At 56.9% G+C, this 26,462-nt stretch overlaps 1 protein-coding gene across 2 annotated transcripts in view; it reads right to left on the bottom strand.

Moving 5' to 3' along the window:
* Positions 1 to 5,766: 5,766 nt before the first annotated feature.
* The window catches only part of PHF21B (PHD finger protein 21B), an 87,821-nt gene continuing 67,125 nt past the window's right edge, over positions 5,767 to 26,462 (bottom strand). For both annotated transcript variants that reach the window (XM_027540534.1, XM_027540535.1), the window contains exons 4-13: positions 25,206 to 25,556; positions 22,904 to 23,044; positions 18,987 to 19,038; positions 16,397 to 16,473; positions 14,135 to 14,189; positions 12,201 to 12,223; positions 11,037 to 11,195; positions 9,480 to 9,555; positions 9,020 to 9,123; positions 5,767 to 7,849 (exon numbers count right to left, since the gene is read on the bottom strand). In XM_027540534.1, coding sequence (XP_027396335.1) covers positions 7,631 to 7,849; positions 9,020 to 9,123; positions 9,480 to 9,555; positions 11,037 to 11,195; positions 12,201 to 12,223; positions 14,135 to 14,189; positions 16,397 to 16,473; positions 18,987 to 19,038; positions 22,904 to 23,044; positions 25,206 to 25,556 — 1,257 coding nt within the window. In that variant the 3' untranslated portion in view covers positions 5,767 to 7,630. The remainder of the gene's footprint in view (positions 7,850 to 9,019; positions 9,124 to 9,479; positions 9,556 to 11,036; positions 11,196 to 12,200; positions 12,224 to 14,134; positions 14,190 to 16,396; positions 16,474 to 18,986; positions 19,039 to 22,903; positions 23,045 to 25,205; positions 25,557 to 26,462) is intronic.

The following is a 26,462-nucleotide window of genomic DNA, read 5'->3' as shown; positions in this document are numbered from 1 at the left end:
CTGTCCTCCACGTGGGAGTGTGGCTGGGGTAAGTTCTTGGAGCTTTTTCTCGTTTGCATAATGGGAAAAACAGTCTCCACTCTGCAGGTCTCTGTGTGCTTTGCAGCATCTGTTTCGTGCGAGGAGTAACAGTCTCACAATTATAGAGGTTGGGTGGTGGGGGGGGTACACTTCCTGCCTTCATGGGGCTTGCAGAAGAGCTGGGGAGAAAAGCAAATAAAAGCACAAAATATGCCTTTTTGTATTTTTTAAATTATTTTTCATTTATATTTTTTCTTCCAATACCTTAAAACATTTATTTACTTATTTTTATTTTTCCATTTTTATTTATTTGGCTGTGCTGGGTCTTAATTGTAGCAAGTAGGAGCTTTAGTTGTAGCATGGGAACTCTTCGTTATGGCTTGTGGGATCTAATTCCCTGACCAGGGATCGAACTAGGGCCCCTGGCGTTGGAAGCTCAAGGCATCAGCCGCTGTACCGCCAAGGAAGTCCCCAGATACATCTTTTTAGAGCTACCGCAGTATGAACAGGACTCAGGCAGGTGCAGGACAGAGGTGGGAGACAGGGGACGGTCCTGGCAGCTCCCAGGCTTGAGTGATTTGGGCCCCGAAGTGGGATCCTCCCCAGATATAGACGGGGTGGAAGAGGCAGGGCAATCCCTGCTGTTGGTTTGATAACAAAAAGCTTTCCTGTTTTGTTATCAGAAAAATAATTGCTCAGGGGAAAAAAAAATCACTGACAGAAAGAAAGTGCAAACAAAGGCAGTGAGCATCATTTACAATTTTACCACCCGCGGAGAAGCATTGTTAATATTTTGAGGAATTGGCACTTTCCTACACTGCTGGTAGAGATGTAAATTGGTACAATCACAATTTAGCAATCTGGTGAAGTTAAAGCTGATCCAGCAATTGTGAGTCGAGAGAAATAAACCAAAAAAAGAGGTATGGAGAATTACTGCAGGGTTGTCGTCAGAGCAGACAATCAGATGCGACCTGAGTGTGTCCATCAATAGAAGAAAAGGCAGATGAAGGAGAGTTACTTCATGAGAGTGAACAGTGTCCTGCAGGAAAAATGAACGAATTGGATCTGTACGTTTCCATGGGACTGAATCTCTGAGGATTATGCGGAGACGGGGAGAAGTTGCAGGATGATAAATACAGGGTGCTATGGCTTGTGTAAAGCTTTAAAACGCCCCAATCCTATATAGTTTATGAATCAAAAATATTACACGTCTGGAACAATATCCAGAAGGCATTTTCAAATTTTATTTAAGTTTTGACTGCACTGGGTCTCCGTTGCTGGGCTCAGGCTCTCTCTAGTCGCGGCGAGCGGGGGCTACTAGTCTCTACTTGTGGGGCACAGGCCTCTCACTGCGGTGGCTCCTCTCGTTTTCGAGCACAGGCTCTGATGTGTGTGGGGTTCTATAGCTGTAGCACGTGTGGGATCTTCCCAGAGCAGGGATTAAACCGGTGTGCCCTGCATTGGCAGGCGGATTCTTAACCACCGGACCACCAGAGAAGCCCCAGAAGGAATTTTTTAAAAAATTGAGTAGGAAGGTGGTCTTTAACTTTTACTTCGGTCTAAGTTTTTCTAAGGGGCTTCCCAGGTGGCTCAGCGGTAAAGAATCCACCTGCCTAAGCAGGAGACGCAAGAGACAAGGGTTCGATCCTTGGTTCGGGAAGATCCCCAGGAAGAGGACATGGGGACCCACTCCAGCATCCTTGCCTGGAAAATCTCCATGGACAGAGGAACCTGGCGGGCTACAGTCCATGGAGTCACAGAGAGCTGGACACGACTGAGCTACTGAACACACACATACATACAAGTGTTTCTAAGGACTCTGAGTGTAAATAAGTGCTCTGCTTCCAGTATGGCTGAATAACTCTCTTGGGACTTGACTTTTCCACAACATCTGTAAACGCTAGACAAAATACAGAAGAACATGGGTAAGCAGACAGAAGATCAACAATGGGCAGGCCCTGGAGAACGAGTGAGGACGCTTGGAGAGGGACGGCCCGGGACGAGCGTCCTTTACCCTTTACGTGCTTTAATCTGATCTGGGACTTTCAAAGTCGGCAATTCCGTTACAGTGGCTACATGGACAACAGGAACCAGGAGTCTTTTTGGCTTAAAGAGCAGAGGATAGAGTTTGGGATAGTCACTGGAAGGTGGGTAGGGAATTCTGGACAGGAGAGAGCCAGAGAGGGATAGTCTATATTTTGACCATTTAAACTCTGGTTAAAGTTCTGCCTGATCGCTGAGTCACAAATGTAGGATAGACACCAGCTAATGATAAAAGAACTGAACTGGGGTTTGAGCCACCAACTGACAGCGTTTGCAGTCAGGGCCCAGTTCAGTGCCTGCTAAAGCAAGCAAAAGCCAGCACTCTTCAAAGGACTGTAACAGAACGCAGGGTCTCTACAACATAATATCCACAACATCCAAGATGTAATTAAAAATTATTCATCATACAAAGAAACAGGAAAATGCAATCCAGTCTAAAATAATCAATGATGTGTGTGGGGTGAGTCACTTCAATCATGTCTGACTCTTTGTGACCCCATGAACTGTAGCCCGCCAGTCTCCTCTGTTCATGGGATTCTCCAGGCAAGAATGCCTGAGTGGGTCGCCACACCCTCTTCCAGGGGATCTTCTGACCCAGGGATCGAACCCATGTCTCTTATGTCTCCTGCATTGGCGGGTGGGTTCTTTACCACTAGCACCACCTTGAAAAACAGTCAATGGAGACCAACCTTAAAATAATGCAGGTGTTGAAAACAGCAGTCAAGGATGTTCAGTTCAGTTTAGTTCAGTCACTCAGTCATGTCCGACTCTTTGCGACCCCATGAATCGCAGCACGCCAGGCCTCCCTGTCCATCACCAGCTCCCGGAGTTCACTCAGACTCATGTCCATTGAGTCAGTGATGCCATCCAGCCATCTCATCCTCTGTCGTCCCCTTCTCCTCCTGCCCCCAATCCCTCCCAGCATCAGAGACTTTTCCAATGAGTCAACTCTTCGTATCAGGTGGCCAAAGTATTGGAGTTTCAGCTTTAGCATCATTCCTTCCAAAGAAATCCCAGGGCTGATCTCCTTTAGAATGGACTGGTTGGATCTCCTTGCAGTCCAAGGGACTCTCAAGAGTCTTCTCCAACACCACAGTTCAAAAGCATCAATTCTTTGGCACTCAGCCTTCTTCACAGTCCAACTCTCACATCCATACAGAGCAGCTATTATACACACCCTTGAGTTCATAAAGGAAAATATGCTTAAAGTAAATGAAAAGAGAAGAAATCACACTGAAGAACAAAAATAGAAACCTTTAAAAACAGGGAAATTCTGTAAGACTATTTTTTACAAACAGAAAAGAAAAAGAAGCCCATTGGTGATGTTTAACAGGAGAATGGAGATGATAATACAGGAACTTCTATTATTTTTTTGAGGAACTTCCCTGGCAGTCCAGTGGTTAGAACTCTGTGCTTCCTCTGCAGAGGGTGCAGGTTCTATCCCTGGTTGGGGAACCACATAGCAAGGTCAGGAAATAAACGTGAAGTCAGTGACCGTGGATTGGAAGTGACGCACACAGTGATTCTCTGGGGCTGATGTGAGCTGCTCTGACACCAGCGCCATGCTCCTAGAGGTGGCCCACCCCAGGCTGCCCCTGCCCCCCGCCCTGCTTTCTGGGCAATGCCTCCACCTCGAGGAGCCCAGCAGTGGAGGTCGTGGGGACCCCTCCTCCTGACTTAACCCCGGGGAGTGGGGGAAGCTGGGGGTGGAAGCACCACCACACACACCCTCCTGGGGCCAGCCTTCCCCCGCCTGGCTTCCCAATCCCACAGGGACCTGCCTGATGCTACTGGAAGCAGTGGGTCTCTGCCACCTGATGACAACAGGGACCCGATCAGAGCTGCCTGTGGGTAGGTGGGAGTCAAAACCAGGAATTCTTGGAGTGGGTGCTGGGGCCTCGCCAAACAAGAGGTAGCCGGTGAGGGTAGCAGAACCCACGGCCAGCACCTAGCTCTCTCTGCGGCCTGGTGTGGGGTCCTCTCAGGGGACCAGAGGCAGGGGGTGGGGGTACGGTGAGCAGCAGCTGCCCGAAGCAGGACAGGCTGAGGCTGGGGTGGCCCAGCAGGGTGGTCTCACAGTCTCAGGTTGCAGCCACCTCCTGCTCAGACTTCTCCCTGGGGTGTACCTGGGGAGCCCCCAGCCACACCTTGAGCTGCTGCACAGGGGAGGGCAGGACATCGAGGTGGGGACCAGGAACCCCCGATAGCTTCACCAGACCCTGCAGGCGCTGTTCTCGGGGAGCCCCAGGGGGTCTGGGAGATGGGTGGGGGCACAGCAGAGTCTAGTTTAAGGAGTGCTGCCCACCACCATGGGACCTGCAGTCTGGGCTGAAAGTGCGGGGAGGGGCAGCGTGTGGTCAGGGACGCTTGGCCAGCCTGTGCCCCTTCATCTGTCCCCTCACACTCAGTAGAGTCACCTGGGGGCCAGGTCACCATCTGCAGCCCCCGACTGGCCAGCTAGCCAGGTCCAGAGTGCACGTGCCTGCGACTAGGTTGGGGCGGCTTCCAGCCATCCACACGGGCCCCATGTGACCAAGTGTCTAGCGTCCAGAGAGGCAGAGTGTCCAGGAACCACGGACTGGAATAAAGCCACCTGCTGGCCGTGTGACCTGGGTGTGTCCCCCTCTAGGTCCTGGTGCTTCAAGTCCCCTGGGAGGGGCTGACGTGTCAGAGTAGGTCCCAGGAAGGAGGCAGGTGGGGTGGGCACACAGTTGGCCGTCAGGGAACGGGGTCTTGGGCAGGACGTCACTACATGGGCTGTGCGGGGGTAGATGAAGCCAGGGGGGCAGCCCTGGGTGGTCCTGAAGGGAGAAACCTCCAAGAAGCAGATCTCAGAATACCCGTGGAAGGTGTCTGTTATGGGTTGTGTCCCCCACAAAAGACACTGAAGTCCCTAGCCCCCCAGTATCTGTGAATGTGATCTGATTCAGAAGTAGGATGACACAGTTTATGTGTGACCACTGGGGAGATCCCAGCACAGACACATGGAAAGCCGGGAGGTGGGACGAGGCCCATGGGAACGCACGAGTGGGGGCCACACACACACGGACCCACCCGCAGTGTTCAGTGATTGCCCAAAAGCAGAGCCGACGCGGCCTGACCGGTCAGCCCGGGCAGGGGAGCGGGTGGGGGCGGGAGCAGGAGGCGCTGGCTGCAGCAGGCCCCGCTGGGAACTCCAGCAGACAGTCACTTTGTCCTCCACCCCATTCTCTGGCCACAGCTGACTGTCCGTCGATGGGCTCCTCACCCAGCTGGACCAACCAGAGGCCTCTACATCACATCTGGAGCAAGGATGCAGGCGGTCTGGCTTCCCAGTGTGACTAAGACCTGGGGCAGTTGTGGGACCCTGGGGCCATGCTGCCCAGGAGGCAGAGACAGGGGTCTTGTGGATCCTGAGAGGAGGAGGAGGGGGAGGAGGGAGGGAACAGTGTGCACGTGGCCCCTGGCTCCGCACGGAGCCTGCTCTGGGCTTCTGTTACTTGCGATTGTCAATCCTGGCCCTAAAAGGGGTGCCTGCACCCACCCGGGGTTGGGGGATCTGTGCGTGGTAGCCCCGCCCAGGGTTCTTTCTTCCTTCCTTCCCTTGAGGTGGGCTGAGGGCAGGACTCTGACCTTTACCCCCTCCAATCCCCATCTCCCTGCCCCCCGACCCCGTGCTCCCCAAGGCCTCTCTGTTGAAGGCAAGGAAACAAACCACAGGGCTCTGAAACCATCCATCGAGTTTAATGCATCGTACAGAAGGAAACTACATCGGCGTATTCAAGACAAACACTGCTTCTCTATCCTCACTAGCCATCGGACGGCCCTCCCTGTCCAAAAAAAGCTAAGTCTCAAGACACATCGGCAGCTACCCCTCCCGGGTCCAACCTTTCACATCCTCCCATTAACAATTTTTTCAAAAACATAATTCAATCCATCCGAGAAGAAAAACCAACCAACTGGAAAAAAAAAAAAAAAAAAAGGAACCTGAAAACGTTTACATCGCAAGCCACGCGGTAATGCATAATTGGCATCTCGAGTAACCAATATATAAGACGTGTGTCTCACAGTTCACTTTGTTCATCAATAAAAGAATATAAAAATCTTGTTCAGCCCAGTGTTAAGTGTATCAAAATAGATCTGTATCGTACAGCACAGTTTCTCCCGGAGTCGTGGAAATGACAGGAGGGACCGTTGGCGGGCTGTGTGGGGCGCCGGCCAGCCTCCTTGCTGCGCACCCGGCATATGCGTGCGTGTGTGCGTGTCTGGGGCCACGTGTGCGCACGCACACATGTGCACTGCGATCGGCACCGTGTGATATGCTGGGGGTGGGAGCCCCATGGCTCCCAGATGCTCATCCTGTTGTGCTAAGTTCTAAGTCCCTCGGGGACTGGAGAAGCCGCAAGGCTTGACAAGCCTGCACAGCCCACCCCAGACACAGGAGCCCTTTGACGACGGCGGGCGCCCTCCCTCCGCTTTTGGGGCGACTGCAAGAAGAGGGACCCCCCCAGTCTCCCGAGGCCACTGGTCTCTCCCTCCCCCCTCCCCCCACTTCTTAAAAGCCGCTCTGGGCCCCTCTGGTTTGGCAGCCTCCCCCTCCGCCTGAGGGGGCTCCTGTTCATCCCTGGCAGCGGAGACCCCGGTGAGCGGGAAGCAAAGTCACCAAGTCCCCTTCACATTAAATTATCTCACAATAAAAACGCCATACAAAAATGTAAAGTTATTTTTTTGGCATAGTGTCTGTACTGGCAAGAAAAGAGGAATGGGATATCTTATCGGCTCTTCGAAAGGAGAAAAGAAAAGGCTTCGGTCGTTAAGTTGAACAATTCAACCCCAGGTGGAAAACCTGCCAAACGCCTCCCCAGCATGGCTGCGGCTCCATCTCGCCCAGAAACTCCGTGATAAAAAGCCACCGAGGGCAAGATGAACCCAGAAAGTCAGCAGAGGCGGGGAGGAGGCGTGCAGCGAAGGTACCCCCGAGGCCAGGGGCCAGACAGAGGCCCGGCCGACAGCAGCGTCCGACCCTCGGGAGCGTCCTTCAAGTTAGCTGCGATTCTCAACGCTAGTAACACTGATGATGGGGGCCGGGCGTCTGGAAGGCCTGGCGCGCCTGGCGGCCCCGTGAGGTCGGGCGGGCGGGCGGGCGGCGGAGTCTACCTAGGTTTGCTACCCACCTCTCGCTCCAACTAGCTCTACTACTCAGCTACGTCGTGACCTCGGCTCCCCTCCCACAAGCACATAGGGCGCCTCGGCCCTTCTGTCGGGCGTGGGGCTGACTCGAGGCCGAGGAGACAGCTGTGCCCAGAAGCCCGGGGCCTGGACAAGCCCCCCAGCGGTGGGGAGCTGACTCTGCACCCCGAGCTGGACTCTGGACGTCCTGTCTGACCGGAAGCGGGCAGGACTCCATCCCCAGAGTCCTGGCTCTGGGACTCTCATTCAGCTCCTCCTCCCTTCTTTCCTGTCTCTGTCCGGTTTTAGGTTTGACTGAAATTCATAGTGTGTATGAATTAAGGCTGACAGAACCCGCAGGTCTTGCAAGCAGGATCCCAGTGACTTTCCGCGGGTGTGAAGACGGGTCCCTTGGGGGTCAGTTGTGCCCCTGGGGGTGCTGGAGGGCAGAGTGCATGGCTGCTGTTGAGGGCTTGGTCCAGGGCCCTGCCAGCAGTGGGGCGGGGCTGGTGGTCGTCATGGTGACCTGGAGCATCTGATCACCCTGTATCAGTCTAAGGAGGGCCCGCAGGCGGTCCAAGGACGACTGGGTGCCCCTCTGCCGGGCCAGCAGGCTTGTCTTGAGCTCCAGGCATTTCTGTTCAGGGAAAGTGTCAGAGAGAACGATCTCAGCATTTAGCAATGCATGCCACCCGGGGCAGCCCCTTCTCCCAAAGTCCCTCCCTTCCCTCGCAGAGGCTGAAAGAAAGGAAGAGGGCCTCACACACCAGCTAGAAGCGAAAAACGGAATCCAATGGCAGTCAGATCCACAAGAGAAGTTGGTTTAGGACTCAGGGCTGGAACTGGTGTGTGTGCAGGGATGTGGGAGTGTGCTCCCTGTGGCTGGGGGGCTCCCAGCTGACCACACCGTCCCCGCCTCCTGCTGGAGGAAGCTCGGAGCCTGCTCTGGCTCAGCTGCAACCCCTGGGAAAGACCTTGAGCTTGTTGGGCAGGTCTTTCCTCTTTCTCTTGCCTGCTGTGTTCACGGCTTTTTCTAGCCCTTTAGGTTTCATGGCATCACAGTACAGTGGTTAAGCACTGAGGCCTCAAGTTAGAGTTTGAATCATTTGCTGCTTGGGCAAATAACTTCAACTTCCTGAGACTATGTCCAAAACGCCAAGATGGGAACAATCACAGGGCCTCTTCATAGAGTTATTGAGAGGATTAAATGAAATACAACATTTAAGAAGTTTTTACCAGGGCCTGACACTGCTGTCACCATCATCGCCACCAAATTCATCACCATCACCACCATCATCACCATCATCACCACCAGCATCACCACCATCACCACCATCACTACATCATCACCATCACCACCAGCATCACCACCATCATCACCATCATCACCACCAGCATCACCACCATCACCACCATCATCACCACCATCACCACCATCATCATCACCATCATCACCACCAGCATCACCACCATCACTACATCATCACCATCACCACCACCACCAGCATCAGCACCTTTTGCCACCACGCTACAGAGAAGAAACCATCATGCTGCCTTTATACAAGAAGAAACTGAGGTTCAGAGATAGGGCCTTGCTGAGGTCACAGAGCTGAGAAGGAGCAGAGCCAGATGTCCCGTGCCTTGATAACTACGTGTGTCCTGAGTCACAGAGCTGCCCTCTCCACCTGCTGACTCCCTGAACGACGCTGGTGAGTCTGCCCTCTTCTGGGGCCTCAGTAACCGGACAGTAACACTTTGATCTGCAATATCCCGTGGTCCCCCGGCAGACCCCGCCCACCCCACACACCTTCACGGCCGAGGCCAGGCGCCGGTCTCGCTCCTCCAGCTGCTGGCGCTCACTCTGCAGCTCACTGCCCCTCTGCAGCAGCTTCTGCTTCTCCTCTTCTTTGACTAGGAAAGAGGAAGGAGTAGGAAAGGGCCTGGGTCCCAGGCCCCACCGGGAATGGCAGGTAAGCTGGGGCTGGGCCGTGGCTGAGCAGGAGAGGCAAGAAGAATCCTAGGTCCATCCCTAGGGGTCACTCTGGCCACAACCTCCTGCAGGAGCCACAGGCTCTTGCCGGATGCTCAGGGGCTGAAATTCCACCTCCGCAGTAACTGCCCTGCACGCAGGATTAGTCCAAGGCTCCCTCTGTTCAGAGCTTTGGATCAGAGCAGCCTCTGCTGGGCTCAAAGTGAGTTCAGCAGTCCGAGGGCGGGGTTGAACAGAAGGGCGTCTCTGCCCCTTCCCAGCTGCCCCGATGTCTCACCTGTCTTGTGGGTGACGTAGGAGTGCACGATGGCCAGCATCCCGGTCCAGGGCACACCTCCATCTTTCTTTAAGGCCTGGAGGGCAGATGGGGGACTGAGCCAGCAGGCAGCCCAGGGCCCGCCACGCTCCGGCTGAGGAACCTGAGGCGGGGGGACGGGGGCGACAGGGGCACGGGCACGAGCTCTCTGGGCTGCCACACCCCCCTCTCCTCAGGTCCCCACAAAACCCAGTATGATGGGAACTCAATGTTTCCTAAAATAAAGAGGCTTCCTCATTGAAATAAAGAGGATTCCGCAATGATTTTACAAGCAACACATTCTATAGAAAAGTGTACTTTTAGAATAGCACTGAAACTTCCCACCACCCAGCCACACACAAGATTAACACTTGCAAGAATTTTCACCCAAGTTTTCTATTCTGCACCCTGTTTTTCTCAGTCAGATGGCTGATGATCAAACTAAACAGCAGCTACAAAACCTGTTTTTATTTTATTTTTAGTTTTTGAAAACGTAACCCCACATAGTGAACAAGTCCCAAAGAATTCCAAATTCCTTGTTAAAAAAAATCATTTTCAGTGACTCCATAATATCTCACTGAGTAAAGTGCCGGAATCTATTTCACTAACTCTTTGGTGGGGAAACCAGGCTGTTCCTATTTTATTATCTTTTATAAAGAAAAGCTGAGGGACTTCCTTCTGTACAGAACTTTACTTATATTGAACTGTTCCGTAGGTTCTATTCCTCAAAGCAAGACACCGGGTTTAAAAGGTGTACACATTTTTAAGGTAACGTCTAAGAGTGCTCATTTCACCACATCATTGCCAGAAGGGAATGTTATCGTTTTTGCTAATTTGATGGTTTTTCATTTGCATGTTGCTGTCAGTGAGAACTGGGCTTCCCTGGTGGCTCAGCTGGTGAAGAATCTGCCTGCAATGCAGGAGACCTGCGTTTGATCCCTGGGTTGGGAAGACCCCCTGGAGAAGGGAAAAGCTACCCACTCCAGTATCCTGACTTGGAGAATTCCACGGACTATATAGTCCACGGGGTCGCAAAGAGTCGGACACGAATGAGCGACTTTCTAATGTGTTAACTGGTGCTATTTTTTGTGGTTTGTGTTATTAGTACACTAAGTTGGATCGCTAAATCAGCTGCAGAGGGACACCTCTGCTCGCTCTATACCCATGTCCTCAACCGGCAGTGTCTGAGATGGCCATGACGGGGGCTGTGATTGGCATCTACTGGGTGAGGCCAGGGACACCACTGAACACCCTACAGGGCATAGGACAGCACCCCCCAACAGATTATCCTGTCCCAAAGGTCAGCTGTGCTGAGGTTGCAAAGCCTGGTTCTCTACCCAGCCCCTCTTCTTGCACCTCTGCCTCTCACCCCGCCCCAGCCTGGCCCTCCCCGTCTCTGGTCACGGTGGGGATGACCCAGGAAGCAGGGACGGTTTGAGCAGCCTCAGATGTTGTGCCCGGTGAGGGAGGGCCCTGCAGTTCAGGGAGGTGGTGAAGGTGAGGGTTGGGTCACCCACACACAGACACAGCCTCCCATACCTTCTGCTGGCATTTGGGGCACACCCACACGCCCTTGGGTGCTGTCTTGAGGGGCGGGTCCAGGCAGCTGAGGTGGTAGGCCCCCGGGCACGTGCCGCACGGCTGCAGGTTGGTCCCTCGCTTGCAGGCAGCACAGAGCTCATCGTGGGTGATCTCGTTCTGGAAGAGACGGGACGGTGGGAGGCAGGTCAGCGGGCTGGGAGTAGGGGCGGGGGGCAGGCAGCTGCCACCCCGACCTGCCTGGGACCCAGCTCTTCTGCCAGGGTTTTCAGCAGCTCTGGGAGACAGGACTAAGCCCTGATGACGGGGGATAATGAAGTGAGCGCGGGCCTGCAAACCAGGAGGCGGAGCATCCCGGTCTCCTGCCTCAAAGCCAAGGCCCCCCCAGGCCTGTGGGCTCCATGTAGCAGGACTCGGGCTCAAGGCAGCTCCTGTCCCCATGCCCCGGCTGGCCAGGCACAGAGTGGCTGCGGACAAACGCTACCCCCGCCGGCATGGACTTGCGACACCGCAGGGTTAGTGCTGTAAACAACACGGTCTAATTGAAATGTCATCACATGTTGCTTTTTAGTGGCTTGACTGTGGCATGAAGGGACTGGAAGTTTAGAATCAGGTCTGAAACTGAGTAAAGGAAAACACTGAATAAACTCTGAAGACGTGCCCACAAGTAAGGTTGTGACCAGCAAGCATCCTGGGAAGCAGGGACGTAGTGTGTGCGAGCTGAGTGGGGCTTCACAGGGTCACGGAAATGTAGGTGTGTGGGGGGGACCCTGAGACCCGAGTCCAGTCCCTAATGAGGTGGGGAATGAGGCCCAGAGAGGGCCAGCTCTGCCCAAGGTCACACCGTGAGGCCAGACAACCCCCTGGCACTCAGCATCAGCTGCTTCCATGTGGGCTGTCACGGCTCCAGGGGTCCCTGTGTCAGGAGGGCTCCTGCTTGAACTGTGGGCTGAGCCCCGTGGTGATGCCCGACTCTGTGGGGCATGCTGGAAAGTGGACTGGTGCTGTACAAAGCCCTCAGCACTGAGGGTGGAGCCCAAGGCCCTCTGCTCCATCTCACAGCAGCAGGACACTGGGGCCCGGCCCCTTGCCAGGAGTGACCCTACCTGGACTCTGTGGAAAGCATGTCCCACCCACCCAGGTGTGAGACCAAGGGACACGTACCTTCCAGCAGGGGTCCTCATTGGCTAGCACAGGGAAGAAGGGCGGAGAACATGTTAGTGGCCATGGGGAGTACCGATCAGGACTAGAGTCCATAAGACCCAGGGTGTAAGGGAATATTACAGACCCCAGTGACTCCTGGGTCTTCACCAGGGGCTTGATGGGAGTATCTCAGGCCCCAGTGACTCCTGGGTCCTCAGGGCATGCTGGGAGTATCTCAGGTCCCAGTGACTCCTGGGTCTTCACCCTGGGCATGCTGGGAGTATCTCAGGTCCCAGTGACTCCTGGGTCCTCACCAGGGACATAGGCCCCAGTGACTCCTGGGTCCTCAGGGCATGCTGGGAGTATCTCAGGTCCCAGTGACTCCTGGGTCCTCACCAGGGACATAGGCCCCAGTGACTCCTGGGTCCTCAGGGCATGCTGGGAGTATCTCAGGCCCCAGTGACTCCTAGGTCCTCACCAGGGGCATGCTGGGAGTATCTCAGGTCCCAGTGACTCCTGGGTCCTCACCAGGGACATAGGCCCCAGTGACTCCTGGGTCCTCAGGGCATGCTGGGAGTATCTCAGGTCCCAGTGACTCCTGGGTCCTCACCAGGGACATAGGCCCCAGTGACTCCTGGGTCCTCAGGGCATGCTGGGAGTATCTCAGGCCCTAGTGATTCCTGGATCCTCACCAGGGGCATGCTGGGAGTATCTCAGGCCCCAGTGACTCCTGGGTCCTCACCAGGGGCATGCTGGGAGTATCTCAGGTCCCAGTGACTCTTGGGTCCTCACCAGGGACATGCTGGCTGTATCTCAGGTCCCAGTGACTCCTGGGTCCTCACCCTGGGCATGCTGGGAGTATCTCAGGCCCCAATGACTCCTAGGTCCTCACCCTGGGCATGCTGGGAGTATCACAGGCCCTAGTGACTCCTGGGTCCTCACCAGGGGCATGCTGGGAGTATCTCAGGTCCCAGTGACTCCTGGGTCCTCACCAGGGGCATGCTGGGAGTATCTCAGGTCCCAGTGACTCCTGGGTCCTCACCAGGGGCATGCTGGGAGTATCTCAGGTCCCAGTGACTCCTGGATCCTCACCAGGGACATAGGTCCCAGTGACTCCTGGGTCCTCAGGGCATGCTGGGAGTATCTCAGGCCCCAGTGACTCCTGGGTCCTCACCAGGGGCATGCTGGGAGTAGCACAGGCCCTAGTGACTCCTGGGTCCTCACCAGGGGCATGCTGGGAGTATCTCAGGTCCCAGTGACTCTTGGGTCCTCACCAGGGACATAGGCCCCAGTGACTCCTGGGTCCTCAGGGCATGCTGGGAGTATCTCAGGCCCCACCGATTCCTGGGTCCTCACTCAGGGCATCATGGAAGTAAACATCTCTGCCCTGGTCATGGCCAGAACCCATCAAAAAAGAGGTTCATCGTGGCCCCTAAGCTCCCTGAGGAACATGGCAGCAGCGAGCTGTCCAGTGGAGAAAACATTGTTCCAGGGACCCCTCAAAGTGGCTCACTGACAACTCATTTTCAACCATAACCCACTTCCATTCCGGTAAGGGATGGCCAAACCACATAATTTAATGATCACAAAAATAGTCTTCTTCCTAATTTCTGGAAATTATATAGTATAGTGGGAAGAACAGCTCCTGTGTGTGCACCGCACTCGACATTACACAGAGCTGCCTCGTTCACCCTGCTGTCCCTGGCCCAGCTCTGAGAGGCCGGCACTGTCATGGGCCGGTTTTATACAGACCAGCAAACCGAGGCTCAGGGAGGTCATGTGACAGATGAGGGCAGCAGTGTGCAGAGGGCCCAGGGAGCCATGACGCGCTGCCCACGGAGAGCAGCTGTCCGGCCGCGGCTGTGGACGGGGCAGGCTGGGTAGCTGGGCGGTGGCCAGCGGAGTGAGGTGTGGCCCACCCAGCCCCACAGCAGCCCTGCAGGAGAAGCGCTTACCTCTTGCTGTGAGGAACAGGGGTGTGTTGAGATAGTTGGACGCCAGTCGCTTCCTCTGCAGAGACAGAAAACCAAATCGAATCACAGGGGGCCCTCCTCGGTTGACACAGACCCAGCCCAGGACTCACCCGGGACAGGGTCCCCACCCTGGGCTCTGGACTCCAGCTGGACACCCGAGACCAGGGGCAGAAATGGGGACATGGGCATGGGGGAGGGGAGAGGCAGGTCAGCCAGGGCAAAAGCCAGCAAAGGCTCTGCCCGATGGGGCCATCGTGGCTCCCGTGGGCAAGCCTGCGTCATTCAGGAAGAACGGCTAGAGGTGTCCAGGTAGGGCAAATCAGTAACAAAGCGGACATCTGGCCGTCCATCTGTCTGCCTCCTGAGTCTTCTTTCTCAGCAGCTTCTGGGCTCAGGTTGGGAAACGAAGTGTACTAGGGATTGGCTCCCCAAACCCCACTTCTTAGCATGAGGCCCAGGAACCTGACAACAAAGAGTGACCCTTGGCTCATCACGTGTAAATGGAAGAAGTCTCCAGTACATTCCAGAAGGTGACTTTAGTCCTGGGCTTTACAACTACAGGCCACGTGGGTTCAGACCCTGGTGGTTCAAGGTGGCTTTGGCTGTGGCAAGACGATGCCTGTAGACTTGAATGACGGGTTGTAAACCTGTCTCTCTCAACATGTTTGGGCCGTGTTCAGGGTCTAGAGAGACCCACGGAACTACATGTTGTCAGGGCTTAAGGTCACAGGGCTTTGCATCAGCTCCTAATTCGCTAATCAGGTCATTTCCGGTCAAGGCCACAGACTTCAGAGATGAGGGTATGGCCTGGCCCCCAGAGCAGGGGGCACGTCCATCGCGAGCACAACCAAGGGATGGTGCCCGTCCTGTACAGAGGACACGCAGTTTCCGTGGCTGGAGCTGGAGGAACAGCTTGGTGCCTCTCACAAATGGGGCACAGCGTGCTCAGAAAGTCGAGGGGGGAAGTGAGCGGGTGTGAACATGCGTGTGCTCTGAGCGGGAGTCGGGAGGGTACCAGCGAGGACAGGCAGGTGGGCTGGGGAGCCGGTGACAGGGACACAGGGCGCTCTCCCCACAGGGCACCCGCAGGCGTCCCGTCCCAGTGAGGTCCAACTGGTGAGCCGCAGACGTGGGACAGCTGACTCCGACTCAAGAACTCCCCAGGGGGAAGCCAGCGCACCGTCCGCCTGTCCTCCTCTGGGCCCTGCAGGGCCTCGCTGGCCTCCGCGACGTGCCAGGGCCTGGGGCTCCCCTTCAGGGGGCTGCCCAACTCCAGGGCCCTCATGAAACAGCTTCCCTTTCAGGGCAAGATTCCAGGCCGTTTTTCACAGGAAAGCCCAGAGCATCTGCAGCCCCGGCAGACCTGGCTTCTGGGAGATGACATCTGGATTCAAGCCGAGAATGCTGAACTCTGATGTGCACGGGCAAGGCAATCCCATTCTGGATTCAGTTCCTCCCTGGGAACGTAATGCTGGGAGGGGCTGGGTGCTCCCTGGGCTGCCCTTAAACGGCATCACTGACTGGCGCTCAGGGACTCTCATCACCCCCTAGTAGGGCTGCAGCCGACCTCGCCTTGGGGGTGGGGAGTGTGTTGGATGGGATTTGGATGAAGGGGGCATCCCCTCCTTTGGAGTTAACTGTCACACCCTATTTGACCAGTTTCGGCTATCTGAGGGGAGTGTGCGCTGCCCACCATTAAGAAGCAGTCTAGAGCTGGGGTGCCGCTACGTGAAAGGAACTGGGGCTCAGGGGGTTCGGGGAGGGGAAGGTGGGCACGCCAGGCCAGGTCGCTCCTTGTTGGCCTCGTGTCTCCACCCAGAAGGAAATCACTGAAGTCACGGCCACTCCCTCTCCTCCTCCAGCCAACTCTCTCCCAGCCTCGCTTGGCCCAGCCCCTCCCAGGCCCTCTTCTCTGTGGCTTCTCTTGAGTCAGGAGCTAGGGCTGAGCCCGACGGGTCCCCGGAGGACCAGGGCCCAGCACTGCCTGCGACCAGCCCTCATGCCGGATCACCGGGACGAAGAAGCAGGGAGCCGGCTGCGACCTGCATCCAGCCCCAGCCCCGGGGCAGCCCGCCTGAGAACCTGCTGACATGGCGGTCCTCTGCCTCACCAGATTCTGAACCCAGGAGGTCAGGGCTGTTCACTGTCACGCTCTGAGCTCTAATCAGGAGGGGCAGGTGAGGAGGCCGGCCCCGCGGAGCCTCCCCCACCCCTCACCCGGTGTGCGGATGGCGGGCCCCTCACCTCTGTCTCCAGGAGGCCGCTGTAGGCAGGGTTGGCTGTGCTTCTCCGCTTTCGCTCCTGGCGTTTGCTCTGGATCTCTGGAAAGGCCCAGATGCAGAGGTTACAGGAATCTTCCTGCCCTGGGAGCCCTGGACTCATCCTCTACAAACCCTGGGCACTGCCTCCTGCACCGCAGCCCCTCTGCCCAGCATCTGGCCGCAGAGTGGCCCTGAGTGGGCCGGGGGCCCTGGCGTCATTCGCTCTGAGGCAGGACACAGCTGCTGGCCTCAGGGTGAAGGACCAACTGGGCGGAGGGTGGGGGATACCCAGAGTCCAGGCACCTGCTCTCAGCACGGCCCCAAGTGCCATCCTCCAGCCTGGGGACGCCTCTCTTGGGACCTTAGGACAGCTGGTGCCTGATGGTCAGACTGCGGCCAGACCGAGCTTCGGAATAAGGCTGAGGGCTCCTGGGAAGGCAGGTGCCCGCCCTGCTCAGCCAGCCCGGCCCTCACGACAACAAACACAGTCCTCCCTACGGGGCCTGGCGTGGCGAGCCTCCTGCAGTTCGAGAACTGGGTTTTCCCTCCCTTTTTCTTTCTCCCTTTTGCTTTGACTGCCAGGTGGGCCCTGTCTCTCCGTCTGTAGCTGTTTTGACATTATATCCTAGCCTCTGTTTCTCGGATCTGATTTCTCCTTTGAAACTGTCCCAATACTATTTGTGTTTCCCGTAAGGCACCTCAGACCCTCTGCAGAAGTTAGGATCCAAATAAACACAAATAAAAAAGTATTTGGGTATCATGGGCAGGAGGGAGCAGAGTTTGCAAAATGAGAGCTGTTTATACAAATTATAACAATTGCAAATGGATTCGCAGAGTGCTTTTAGTTCAGTTGCCATGACAACCCTGCGAAGTCCAAGTCTGAGGAAGTGGTTTTCCTCAAGTCATAGATGAAGAAACTGAGGTTCCGAGTGGGGAAGAAGTTGGCCCAAGGTCGCGCAGCTCCAAGCAGCATGGCCAAAACTTGAACACCGGACTTCTGACATGACTGTTTGGGCCAGTTCCACCACCCCAGGCTGCCTCCACGGCTCCAAAGACAGAGCAGAAATGGCTCTCAAAGGCCGCCATGCACAGCCAGATTCCCTACACTCAAGTTCAAGCAGGAGGATTCAGACATGAACAGAACTCCTTCCAAGAAGGCAGGGGGGCCATGAGAGGAGGGGTCCTCGAATGGGACATCCCCAAGGGGGTCAGGTCCATGTAGCAGGGTATCTGAGTGGCTGGACCACGCCCCTGTCCCTTCCCACAACCTACACCCCAGCTGCTGCCAGAGACCAAGTCAGACCCAGGGAATGCAAGGGGAGGTGGCCGTGGAAAGGCCTGGACCCACCTCCAGGGCACGTTTGACTCGGCCGTGCATGGGGTGGTCTGGTCAAGGCCCTTCCCTCCCCCGGCTTCAGTGCTGTCCTGGAGACCACCTTCACCTGAGATGAGAGCTGGTCAGTGCCTCGGGCGCTGGGGTGTTCAATTCACTCCCTCCCGTCCCTCAATTTTAAGGAGGAAGAGCAATCTAGCTTTCCTTCCTGAATCCAGGTCTCCCTGAGGTGCAGGGGTGTTCTCACTTTATAAAATGTCTTTAGCAGTGAGGCCGGAATCATGGAAAAACACTCTGGGTCATGAGTCAGGAGACATGGATGCCATCCTGGGCCTGATAGTGACTAGCTGTGTGACCTTGAGCAAGTGAATCAATGTCTCTGGCCTCCGCTTCCCCACACGTGCCACAAGACGGTTGGCTTTATGCTTGCTGCTGCTGCTGCTGCTGCTAAGTCGCTTCAGTCGTTTCCGACTCTGTGCAACCCCATAGACCGCAGCCCACCAGGCTCCGCCGTCCCTGGGATTCTCCAGGCAAGAACACTGGAGTGGGTTGCCATTTCCTTCTCCAATGCATGAAAGTGAAAAGTGAAAGTGAAGTCGCTCAGTCGTGTCGGACTCTTAGCGACCCCATGGACTGCAGCCCACCAGGCTCCGCCCTGAGATTCCAGGACGATGCACAGAGCTAATCTGCAATTGCTCTCATCGGTAAAGTCAAACGGCACCCACAGTGTCACGACGATCTGTCTACTCAACGTGCTGGTTTCCACTGACCGGTCTGGGGGCGGACATGAGTCCACAGGCCAACTTGACAGAAGGGAAGGTGGCTGCTGCTCCTCTTGGTTCTATCCAACAATCCCAGGAGGAAGAGTTGGCTATTATCCCATTTTATAGATGGAGAAACTAAGGCCCAGAGGAGCTGGGTGACTTGCCCAAGCTTGAGCTGTCAGTCATGGCAGAGCTGGGCACCCCGATCTTATCACTTCACGGTGCTGCCTCCAACTAGGGGGCAGAGAACCCACAAAGTCCCTCCACTGACACACAGAGGGTTCTGTGCAGAGTCAAGCCGGGAGAGCGGGTGGGCTCCTTGGTCTCAGTGATGACAACCAGGCACTCAGCACCGACCTCGCAGAAGGTGGGTCACATCTGACCGAGAATCTGAGACCCACTGCTTCTGTCTGATGCCAAGTCAGACCTGACCCACCCACCCAGCAGCCAGGCCCAGCCCCACCGAGGGTCCTCACCTTCCAAGTGCTCCGTCGTCACCAGGCCCAGCGCCACCATGAAGGCGATTTTCTGAGGGAAGGCAAGGGAAAGGTTAACCCAGCTTTTCTATTTGGGGGTTTCCTTAGTTTTTTATCTAATGCTCTTTTGCTGTTCCAGGATCCCACAAGACATGAGTCATCCTGTCTCCTTAGCTCCTCTGGGCTGTGACAGTAATCACAAACTACAAATTTCCAGTTGTATGATAAATAATGTACAGCATTGTGACTAGAGCCAACAGTACCATACTGTAAATGTGAAGGCTGCTGAGAGTGGATTTGAAAAGTAAGTGTTCATCACACAAAAATAAATAACCATGGAGGTAACAATGGATAACAATGGACACACCAACTGCAATTCCTGTGGTGCTCCTGTTGCAATATATACGTATCTCAAATCACTATGTTGTGCACCTTAAACTCACACAAGGTTATATGCCAATTACATCTCGATAAAGCTGAAGAACATTTTTAAAAACAAGGGGTGGTGACTTGGTTATTTCTGGTGAATTGTAGAAAGATCCTTCTAGCTGCAGAGAGGAACCATCTAGGGGCTGGGAGCCTGGGTAGAGGGGAGGCAGGGACGAGGGCAGTGGCAGCAGGGGTGGCAGAGGGAAGGAGCATCTGCCTGCTTGGGTCTTGCCCAGACAGGTGGCCCAGCTGTGGCTGGGGGTGTGGCCTAGGCTGTGGCTGGGGGTGTGGCCTAAGCTGTGGCTGGGGGTGTAGCCTAGGCTGTGGCTGGGAGTGTGGCCTAGGCTGTGGCTGGTGGGGTGGCCTAGGCTGTGGCTGGGGGTGTGGCTGCGGCTGGGGCTGGGGGTGTGGCTGCAGCTGGGGCAGGGGGTGTGACCTGGGGTGTGGCCTGGGCTGGGGCTGGGGGTGTGGCCAGGGCTGGGGTTGACTTGTGGCCAGGGCTGGGGCTATGTCTAGGGCTGGGGCTGTGGCCAGGGCTGGGGCCAGGCTGGAATGGGGCCAGGACTCCTACTCTAGCTGCCATTCCATGAGGCACTAATGTGAGAGTGCCTCAAACTAATGTGAGAGACTAATCTGAGAGTGACCAGCTTGGTCAGATGCTGCCTGAGGCCAGGGAAACGAACAGCACAGAAAAGGCCAGGCTCTGTGCTGAAGAAGCCAGGGACTTTAGAACAGGATGGAATCCGCCGAGCCTGGGGCAGGAGCCAGGCGTCCAGGGTCTGTCCCGGCTGAGTGCACAGCCCAGTGACCGTGGACACGCCGACCTCTCTGAGCCCGTCTCCTCGTCTGTACAGTGAACGCTGTCATTTCTGCCCCATCCACTTCGCAGAGCAGCTGGGAGGATGCGGGCGAGCAGGGGAGGAAGTGCAGTTAGTGGTAGAGGGTCGCTCAGCAGGGAAGCGGGGTGTTACTGCCCTAGGTCCCTTTGATGCCTTGTGAGGGTGCTGTTGCGTCGTGTTCCCGAGCCCAGCTCATCTCACAGGCAGCCGTGGGCTCCAAAGAAAGTGTGTGTGCGGGTGTACAGACACTGGTACCTCAACAGCCACTGCCCCGGAAGCCACCACACAGCTGAGCCTTACCAGCCCGTCGGTGTCTCTTTAGCCCCAATCCACGCCCACCCCCGGCCCTCCGAGTCCGCGACTGGTGCATCTGGGCACATTTCTGGGGCAGCTGCTGCTCTGGCCTCCAGCACTGTTGACTTAGGTTCTTCACAAACAGGTTCAAAGGCCACTGAGAAGCCTGCGTCTATGCAACACAACAGCTCCCAGCCTTCTTCTAAAAGCAACTTTAATAAGGACTTTTACACCAGGACGTGTTGTAATTGCAAGTTCTATTTAAGTCATTACATGTATTTACACTAATTATGTAGTTAGATGTAATTATACTAATTGTATAAATGCACAATAATTGACTAAGATATACTTTGAAAGAACAAAGAAAAGCCACCCAGAGAACCTTCCTGAATATTAAGGGTGCAGAGAACCCCATCGGAGGACAGAAGGGTGCTCATGGGAGCTTGAGCTGTGAGCTGGCCCCTCAGCCCCACCTCGCATACAGTGGGTGCTCATTCATTACCACCAAATACAATGGACTGCTCTCTTGAGACAAGATTGGGCCTGAAGCCACAGAGCAGACTAGCTGCATCTCAACCTTGGTGAGTAGTCCACTCTACCAATTCCCAGCAGGCTTTCTGGATGTGTCAAAGGGCAATAACCAAGTCACTCTCCTGCTCAAAGACATTCCATGGCTCCCTACTACCCAAGGAATGGAGTTCCTCCTTGGCCACCTGCATCCAGGTCTTCCAGAATCAGCCTCCAACGTCCATCTTTAACCCCATGTTGAGAAGTTCTCAGTAGCATCATTGACTCAGTGGACGAGTTTGAGCAAACTCCAGGAGATGGTGAAGGACAGGGAAGCCTGGCGTGCTGCAGTCCATGGGGTCACAAAGAGTCGGACACAACTGAGTGACTGAAGAACAACATCTAGAAATTCTCACCCACACGTGCTACCCAGGGTCCAAAGAGACCGGCTGATTTTCCAGGTGTGCTGAGTCCTCTCCCCATGTCTGCGTGACTGCCTAGGCAGTGTCCTCCAGCTGACATGCCACTCGTCCTTCTCCTGAAACCGTCTGTGTTCCCATCTCCGTGGTCACACCCCTCCCCTCCAAGGCCTTCTCCCTCTCCTGTGTGTTAAGTCGCTTCGGTCGTGTCTGACTCTTTGCGATCCCACAGACTGTAGCCCGCCAGGCTCCTCTGTCCATGGGATTCTCCACGCAAGAATACTGGAGTGGGTTGCCGTGCCCTCCTCCAGGAGATCTTCCTGACCCAGGGATCACACCCGCAGTTCTTGATTTCTCATGCATTGGCAGGCGGGCTTTTTACCACTAGCACCACCTGGAAGCCCTCCTTCTCCCTGGATCTCCCACAGCTCAGAATTTGTAATTCTCTGACAACACCTGCCATTTGTTCTAACCCAGGTTCAAGTCCAAATGGCCATGCCTGTGTCTGGCGGTAGGAGTGAGCGTCCTCGAGCCTGGACTAACTACACCTGCCCAGTCTCACTGTCCCCATCCTCAGCCCAGAGCCTGGCCTGCAGCAAAGGCTGAGATGTGATTGGCAAATAAGTGACTGGATGAACGGATGAATGACTTCTTTAGATGACAGAGCTCTGATAAAAAGACTCAACAGGAGCTGGAGGAGCCCAGGGGGATCTGTTGGTGGTAGGCGGTCAGGGAAGGCTGCCTGGAGGAGATGGTTTCTGAAGGTGATCTTGTAAGACAAAACAGTCAGTAGGGAGAGGAACCGGGGCCAGGTAGGGGCAGTCACAGGGAAAAAGGCCCAGAGGGGGTGATTTTGGCCCAGGACAGCTGAGGATGCCGGCAGGAACACAAGGACACCACCTGCTGTGACCAAAAGTTCAGTAAACAGCTGACTTTTAGGTCCTGCAGGGTCCTCCTGGGCTGCCTTCAGTCATTCAGGAACAGTGGGGTGGAGGGAGGAGCAGGACGGCTTCAGGGTCACGTGCTGCCAAGAGCAGGGCTGTCCCTGGACAGGGGTCCTGAGGACAGGGGGACGGGATGGGGGGACAGCCGGGCTCGGGGGTGCGGAGTAACAGCCAGCAGCGCCCAGGCACGCTTTCGGGACCCCAGCGGACACAGACTGTGGGATCCTCCCAACAACGCTTTTGGGAAGGCAGACTCACCCTCCCATCTCACAGACGAGGAAGCAGACGTGATGCCCTCCCCCCACGGCACTGGGAGGGCAAGCCAGGCAGACTGGGCCAGGGTCAGAGCTCAGCACTGCCCCACACAGCCCCTTAGCCGGCAAGTCTGGGACACACAACAGCGGGACCTGGGCTCATGGGCCCGGTCTCCACCCTAGCCCATGTGGGGCACGTCCTACAGCGGCTCCTACACCACCGCTACCCACCTCGGGGTTCTCCTGGCTCGAGGGCCGCTCTTCCTTCCTCTTGTTGCTGGCCTGAGCCCCCCGATTCGGCTCCTCCGTGGGCGCCCGTGACTCTGTGGTGTTCTCGGGCTGTGGCTGCACTTGAGACTGAATGATGATGACCTGGAAGATGGGGTGGAGGGGTGAGGGGGTCCGGAGGGGCCCCACGGGCAGGGACTACAGGGTGGAGGGGTGATGGGGATGGAGGGGACCCACGGGCAGATTACAGGGTGGAGGGGTGAGGGGGAGCTGGAGGGGCCCCACGGGCAGGGACTACAGGGTGGAGGGGTGAGGGGGAGCTGGAGGGGCCCCACAGGCAGATTACAGGGTGGAGGGGTGAGCGGGAGCTGGAGGGGCCCCACGGGCAGGGACTATGGGGTGCAGGGGTGAGGGGAGCTGGAGGGGCCCCACAGGCAGGGACTACGGGGTGGAGGGGTGATGGGGATGGAGGGGACCCACGGGCAGATTACAGGGTGGAGGGGTGAGGGGGAGCTGGAGGAGCCCCACAGGCAGGGACTACAGGGTGGAGGGGTGAGGGGGAGCTGGAGGGGCCCCACGGGCAGGGACTACAGGGTGGAGGGGTGAGGGGGAGCTGGAGGGGCCCCACGGGCAGGGACTACGGGGTGGAGGGGTGAGGAGAGCTGGAGGGGCCCCACGGGCAGGGACTACAGGGTGGAGGGGTGAGGGGGAGCTGGAGGGGCCCCACGGGCAGGGACTACGGGCTGGAGGGGTGACGGGGGGGCTGGAGGGGCCCCACAGGCAGGGACTACAGGGTGGAGGGGTGAGGGGGAGCTGGAGGGCCCCATGGGCAGGGACTACGGGGTGGAGGGGTGAGGGGAGCTGGAGGGGCCCCATGGGCAGGGACTACGGGGTGGAGGGGTGAGGGGAGCTGGAGGGGCCCCACGGGCAGGGACTACAGGGTGGAGGAGTGAGGGGGAGCTGGAGGGGCCCCACAGGCAGATTACAGGGTGGAGGGGTGAGGGGGAGCTGGAGGGGCCCCACAGGCAGGGACTACGGGGTGGAGGGGTGATGGGGATGGAAGGGACCCACGGGCAGATTACAGGGTGGAGGGGTGAGGGGGAGCTGGAGGGGCCCCACAGGCAGGGACTACAGGGTGGAGGGGTGAGGGGGAGCTGGAGGGGCCCCACGGGCAGGGACTACGGGTGGAGGGGTGAGAGGAGCTGGAGGGGCCCCACGGGCAGGGACTACAGGGTGGAGGGGTGAGGGGAGCTGGAGGGGCCCCACAGGCAGGGACTACAGGGTGGAGGGGTGACGGGGGGCTGGAGGGGCCCCACGGGCAGGGACTACGGGGTGGAGGGGTGACGGGGGGGCTGGAGGGGCCCCACAGGCAGAGACTATGGGGTGGAGGGGTGAGGGAGAGCTGGAGGGGCCCCACAGGCAAGGACTACGGGGTGGAGGGGTGAGGGGGAGCTGGAGGGGCCCCACGGGCAGGGACTATGGGGTGGAGGGGTGAGGGGGAGCTGGAGGGGCCCCACGGGCAAGGACTTCGGGGTGGAGGGGTGAGGGGGGAGCCTACAGGGTGGAGGGGTGAGGGGGAGCTGGAGGGGCTCCCACGGGCAGGGCTGCAGAACCGGGGCCAAGTGTGTCCACCCTCTTCGGGCACGCGGCCTGGAATTGCGGGATCATAGAGGAATGAGGAGGGGGGAATCACAGAGGAGGCAACCAGGGCCTGAAAAGTCCTCAACTCCCTCCCTGCATCAGCAGGGACTCTCTTCCAGCCACCCACTCGGCCACACATTTTATTAGCTAGTTAATTATTCTTATGAATGAAACACTTCATCCATCGAGGCGTTATTCTTTTCCCACGGGTATTGATTCATTCAGCAACACGGTCTTTTTTTTCCTTTTTTTGGGAGGGGGTGCACACTGCAAGGCATGCGGGATCTTAGATTCTGACCAGGGATCGAACCCGTGCCCCCTGCAGTAGAGTCAAGGAGTCTCAACCCCTGGACCGTCTGGAAAGTCCCTAGCCACATAGTCTTCCACCCACGTATTCACTCCCTTTGCACCCCACCTTCTTCCCACACCGATTCATTCACTTGATCCCTCTTTCATACACCATTTATCCTACCACCGACTCATTCATTCATTTATAACCCCACCCCCATCCGCTCCCTTACTGGTTCGTTCAGTCTCACTGTTCATTCACTCCTCTGCCCTCACTGCATCCATTCACTTGGCCACTCGATCATTCCGCCATCCGGTCACTCACGCTGCCCAGCCCCCCTTCACCTGGCCCCGCAGGGAGCCTGCCCTCCCTCACCTTGTTGTCGGCGCTGATGAGGAGGGGCTGGACTTTGACGCTGTCGCTGACCATGGACACGGCGGTGCTGGGGGCCATGGCGGCGGCATTGCTGGGGGCGGTGGAGATGATGGCGTAGGCCACCCCGGCGCCGCTCAGAGGAGAGCTGACGGCGGCGGGCTCGGGCAGGGCCCGTGGCTGGCTGCCGGGCGCTGGCACATGGCTCACGGTGTTGTTGGCGGTGGGAAGCGCGGGGCTGGGGTTCTTGATACTGACCACGGTGGCCTTCTGGAACGTTGGGGGCTGCTTGGGTGGCCGGTCCCGGCCCGGGGTGACGGGGAGGCTGTCTGGGATCAGAGTCTTTGGCCTAACCTGGGGAAGGGAGGGTGGGGGACATGGTCAGACAGACAGGCGGGATGCTGACAGGCCTGGCCAAAGAGCAGTCCTGAGCAGAGCCAGGACTTGGGGAAGACTCCAGAGCAGGGGCAGGGACGTGACCTGGCTCAGAGACCCCCGTGTTAGAGGAGAGGGGATGGTGGTGTAGAGACTGGGGACCTGCTTCTGGTACCACCTCCTCCAGGAAGCCCTCCCTGATCCTCAGGCAGGCTATGAGGTGCTATTCCCACAGCACCCTGGGAATCCTTCTAACTCAGGCTAATCACTCTGGGTTCACAGCATCTTGACTCCTTGTCTGTCCCCCTCCTGGAATCTGAACCTGCTGGGGACAGGACCCTGGTGAATTCAGCACAGGTGGGCATTCAGAGGGGCTGCCACAGGACAAGAGGGCCTGGGGCCCCTGCCCCTCACTGGGCTCTGGCTGAGGGCATCTGTGCAGCCTGTAGCCCCAGGACAGGCAGGAGCCGGCGTCACCTGGGCAGCTGGCAGCCCCTCGAGGCTCAGCAGCAGGTGCCCCACTAAGCTAAGTCCCCACCGGCAGGCTTCTGCTCCAGACCTGGCCCAGCTACAAAGGCTCTTGTGTCAAGGCTAGGGAGGCACTGGCAGCACCCTCTTTGCAGGAGAGGAGACTCCGCCCAGGAAGGTTGGAGGTCAGTTGACTGGTCCAAAGTGCTGAGCTCAGTCTCAGGGGCCCCAGAATGGATCCAGGGGCACCTGGCCCAGCATCTCCCAAATGCACCTACTTGTCCAGAGTTTCTCACGCTTTTCTTAACCGTGGCCCACGCTCAAAAGTCTTCATTACATCGTGATCCAGTCCGGAAACACACTCTGCCCACAAAACAGTGTTTCTGATGTGTCTGCTCTATTCTAGTCAAGCATAGC

Source organism: Bos indicus x Bos taurus, chromosome 5, assembly GCF_003369695.1.
Source record: "Bos indicus x Bos taurus breed Angus x Brahman F1 hybrid chromosome 5, Bos_hybrid_MaternalHap_v2.0, whole genome shotgun sequence".
NCBI lineage: Eukaryota > Metazoa > Chordata > Mammalia > Artiodactyla > Bovidae > Bos > Bos indicus x Bos taurus.
Note: the sequence above shows the minus strand (reverse complement) of the source record. Positions and strands in the feature narration are given on the sequence as shown.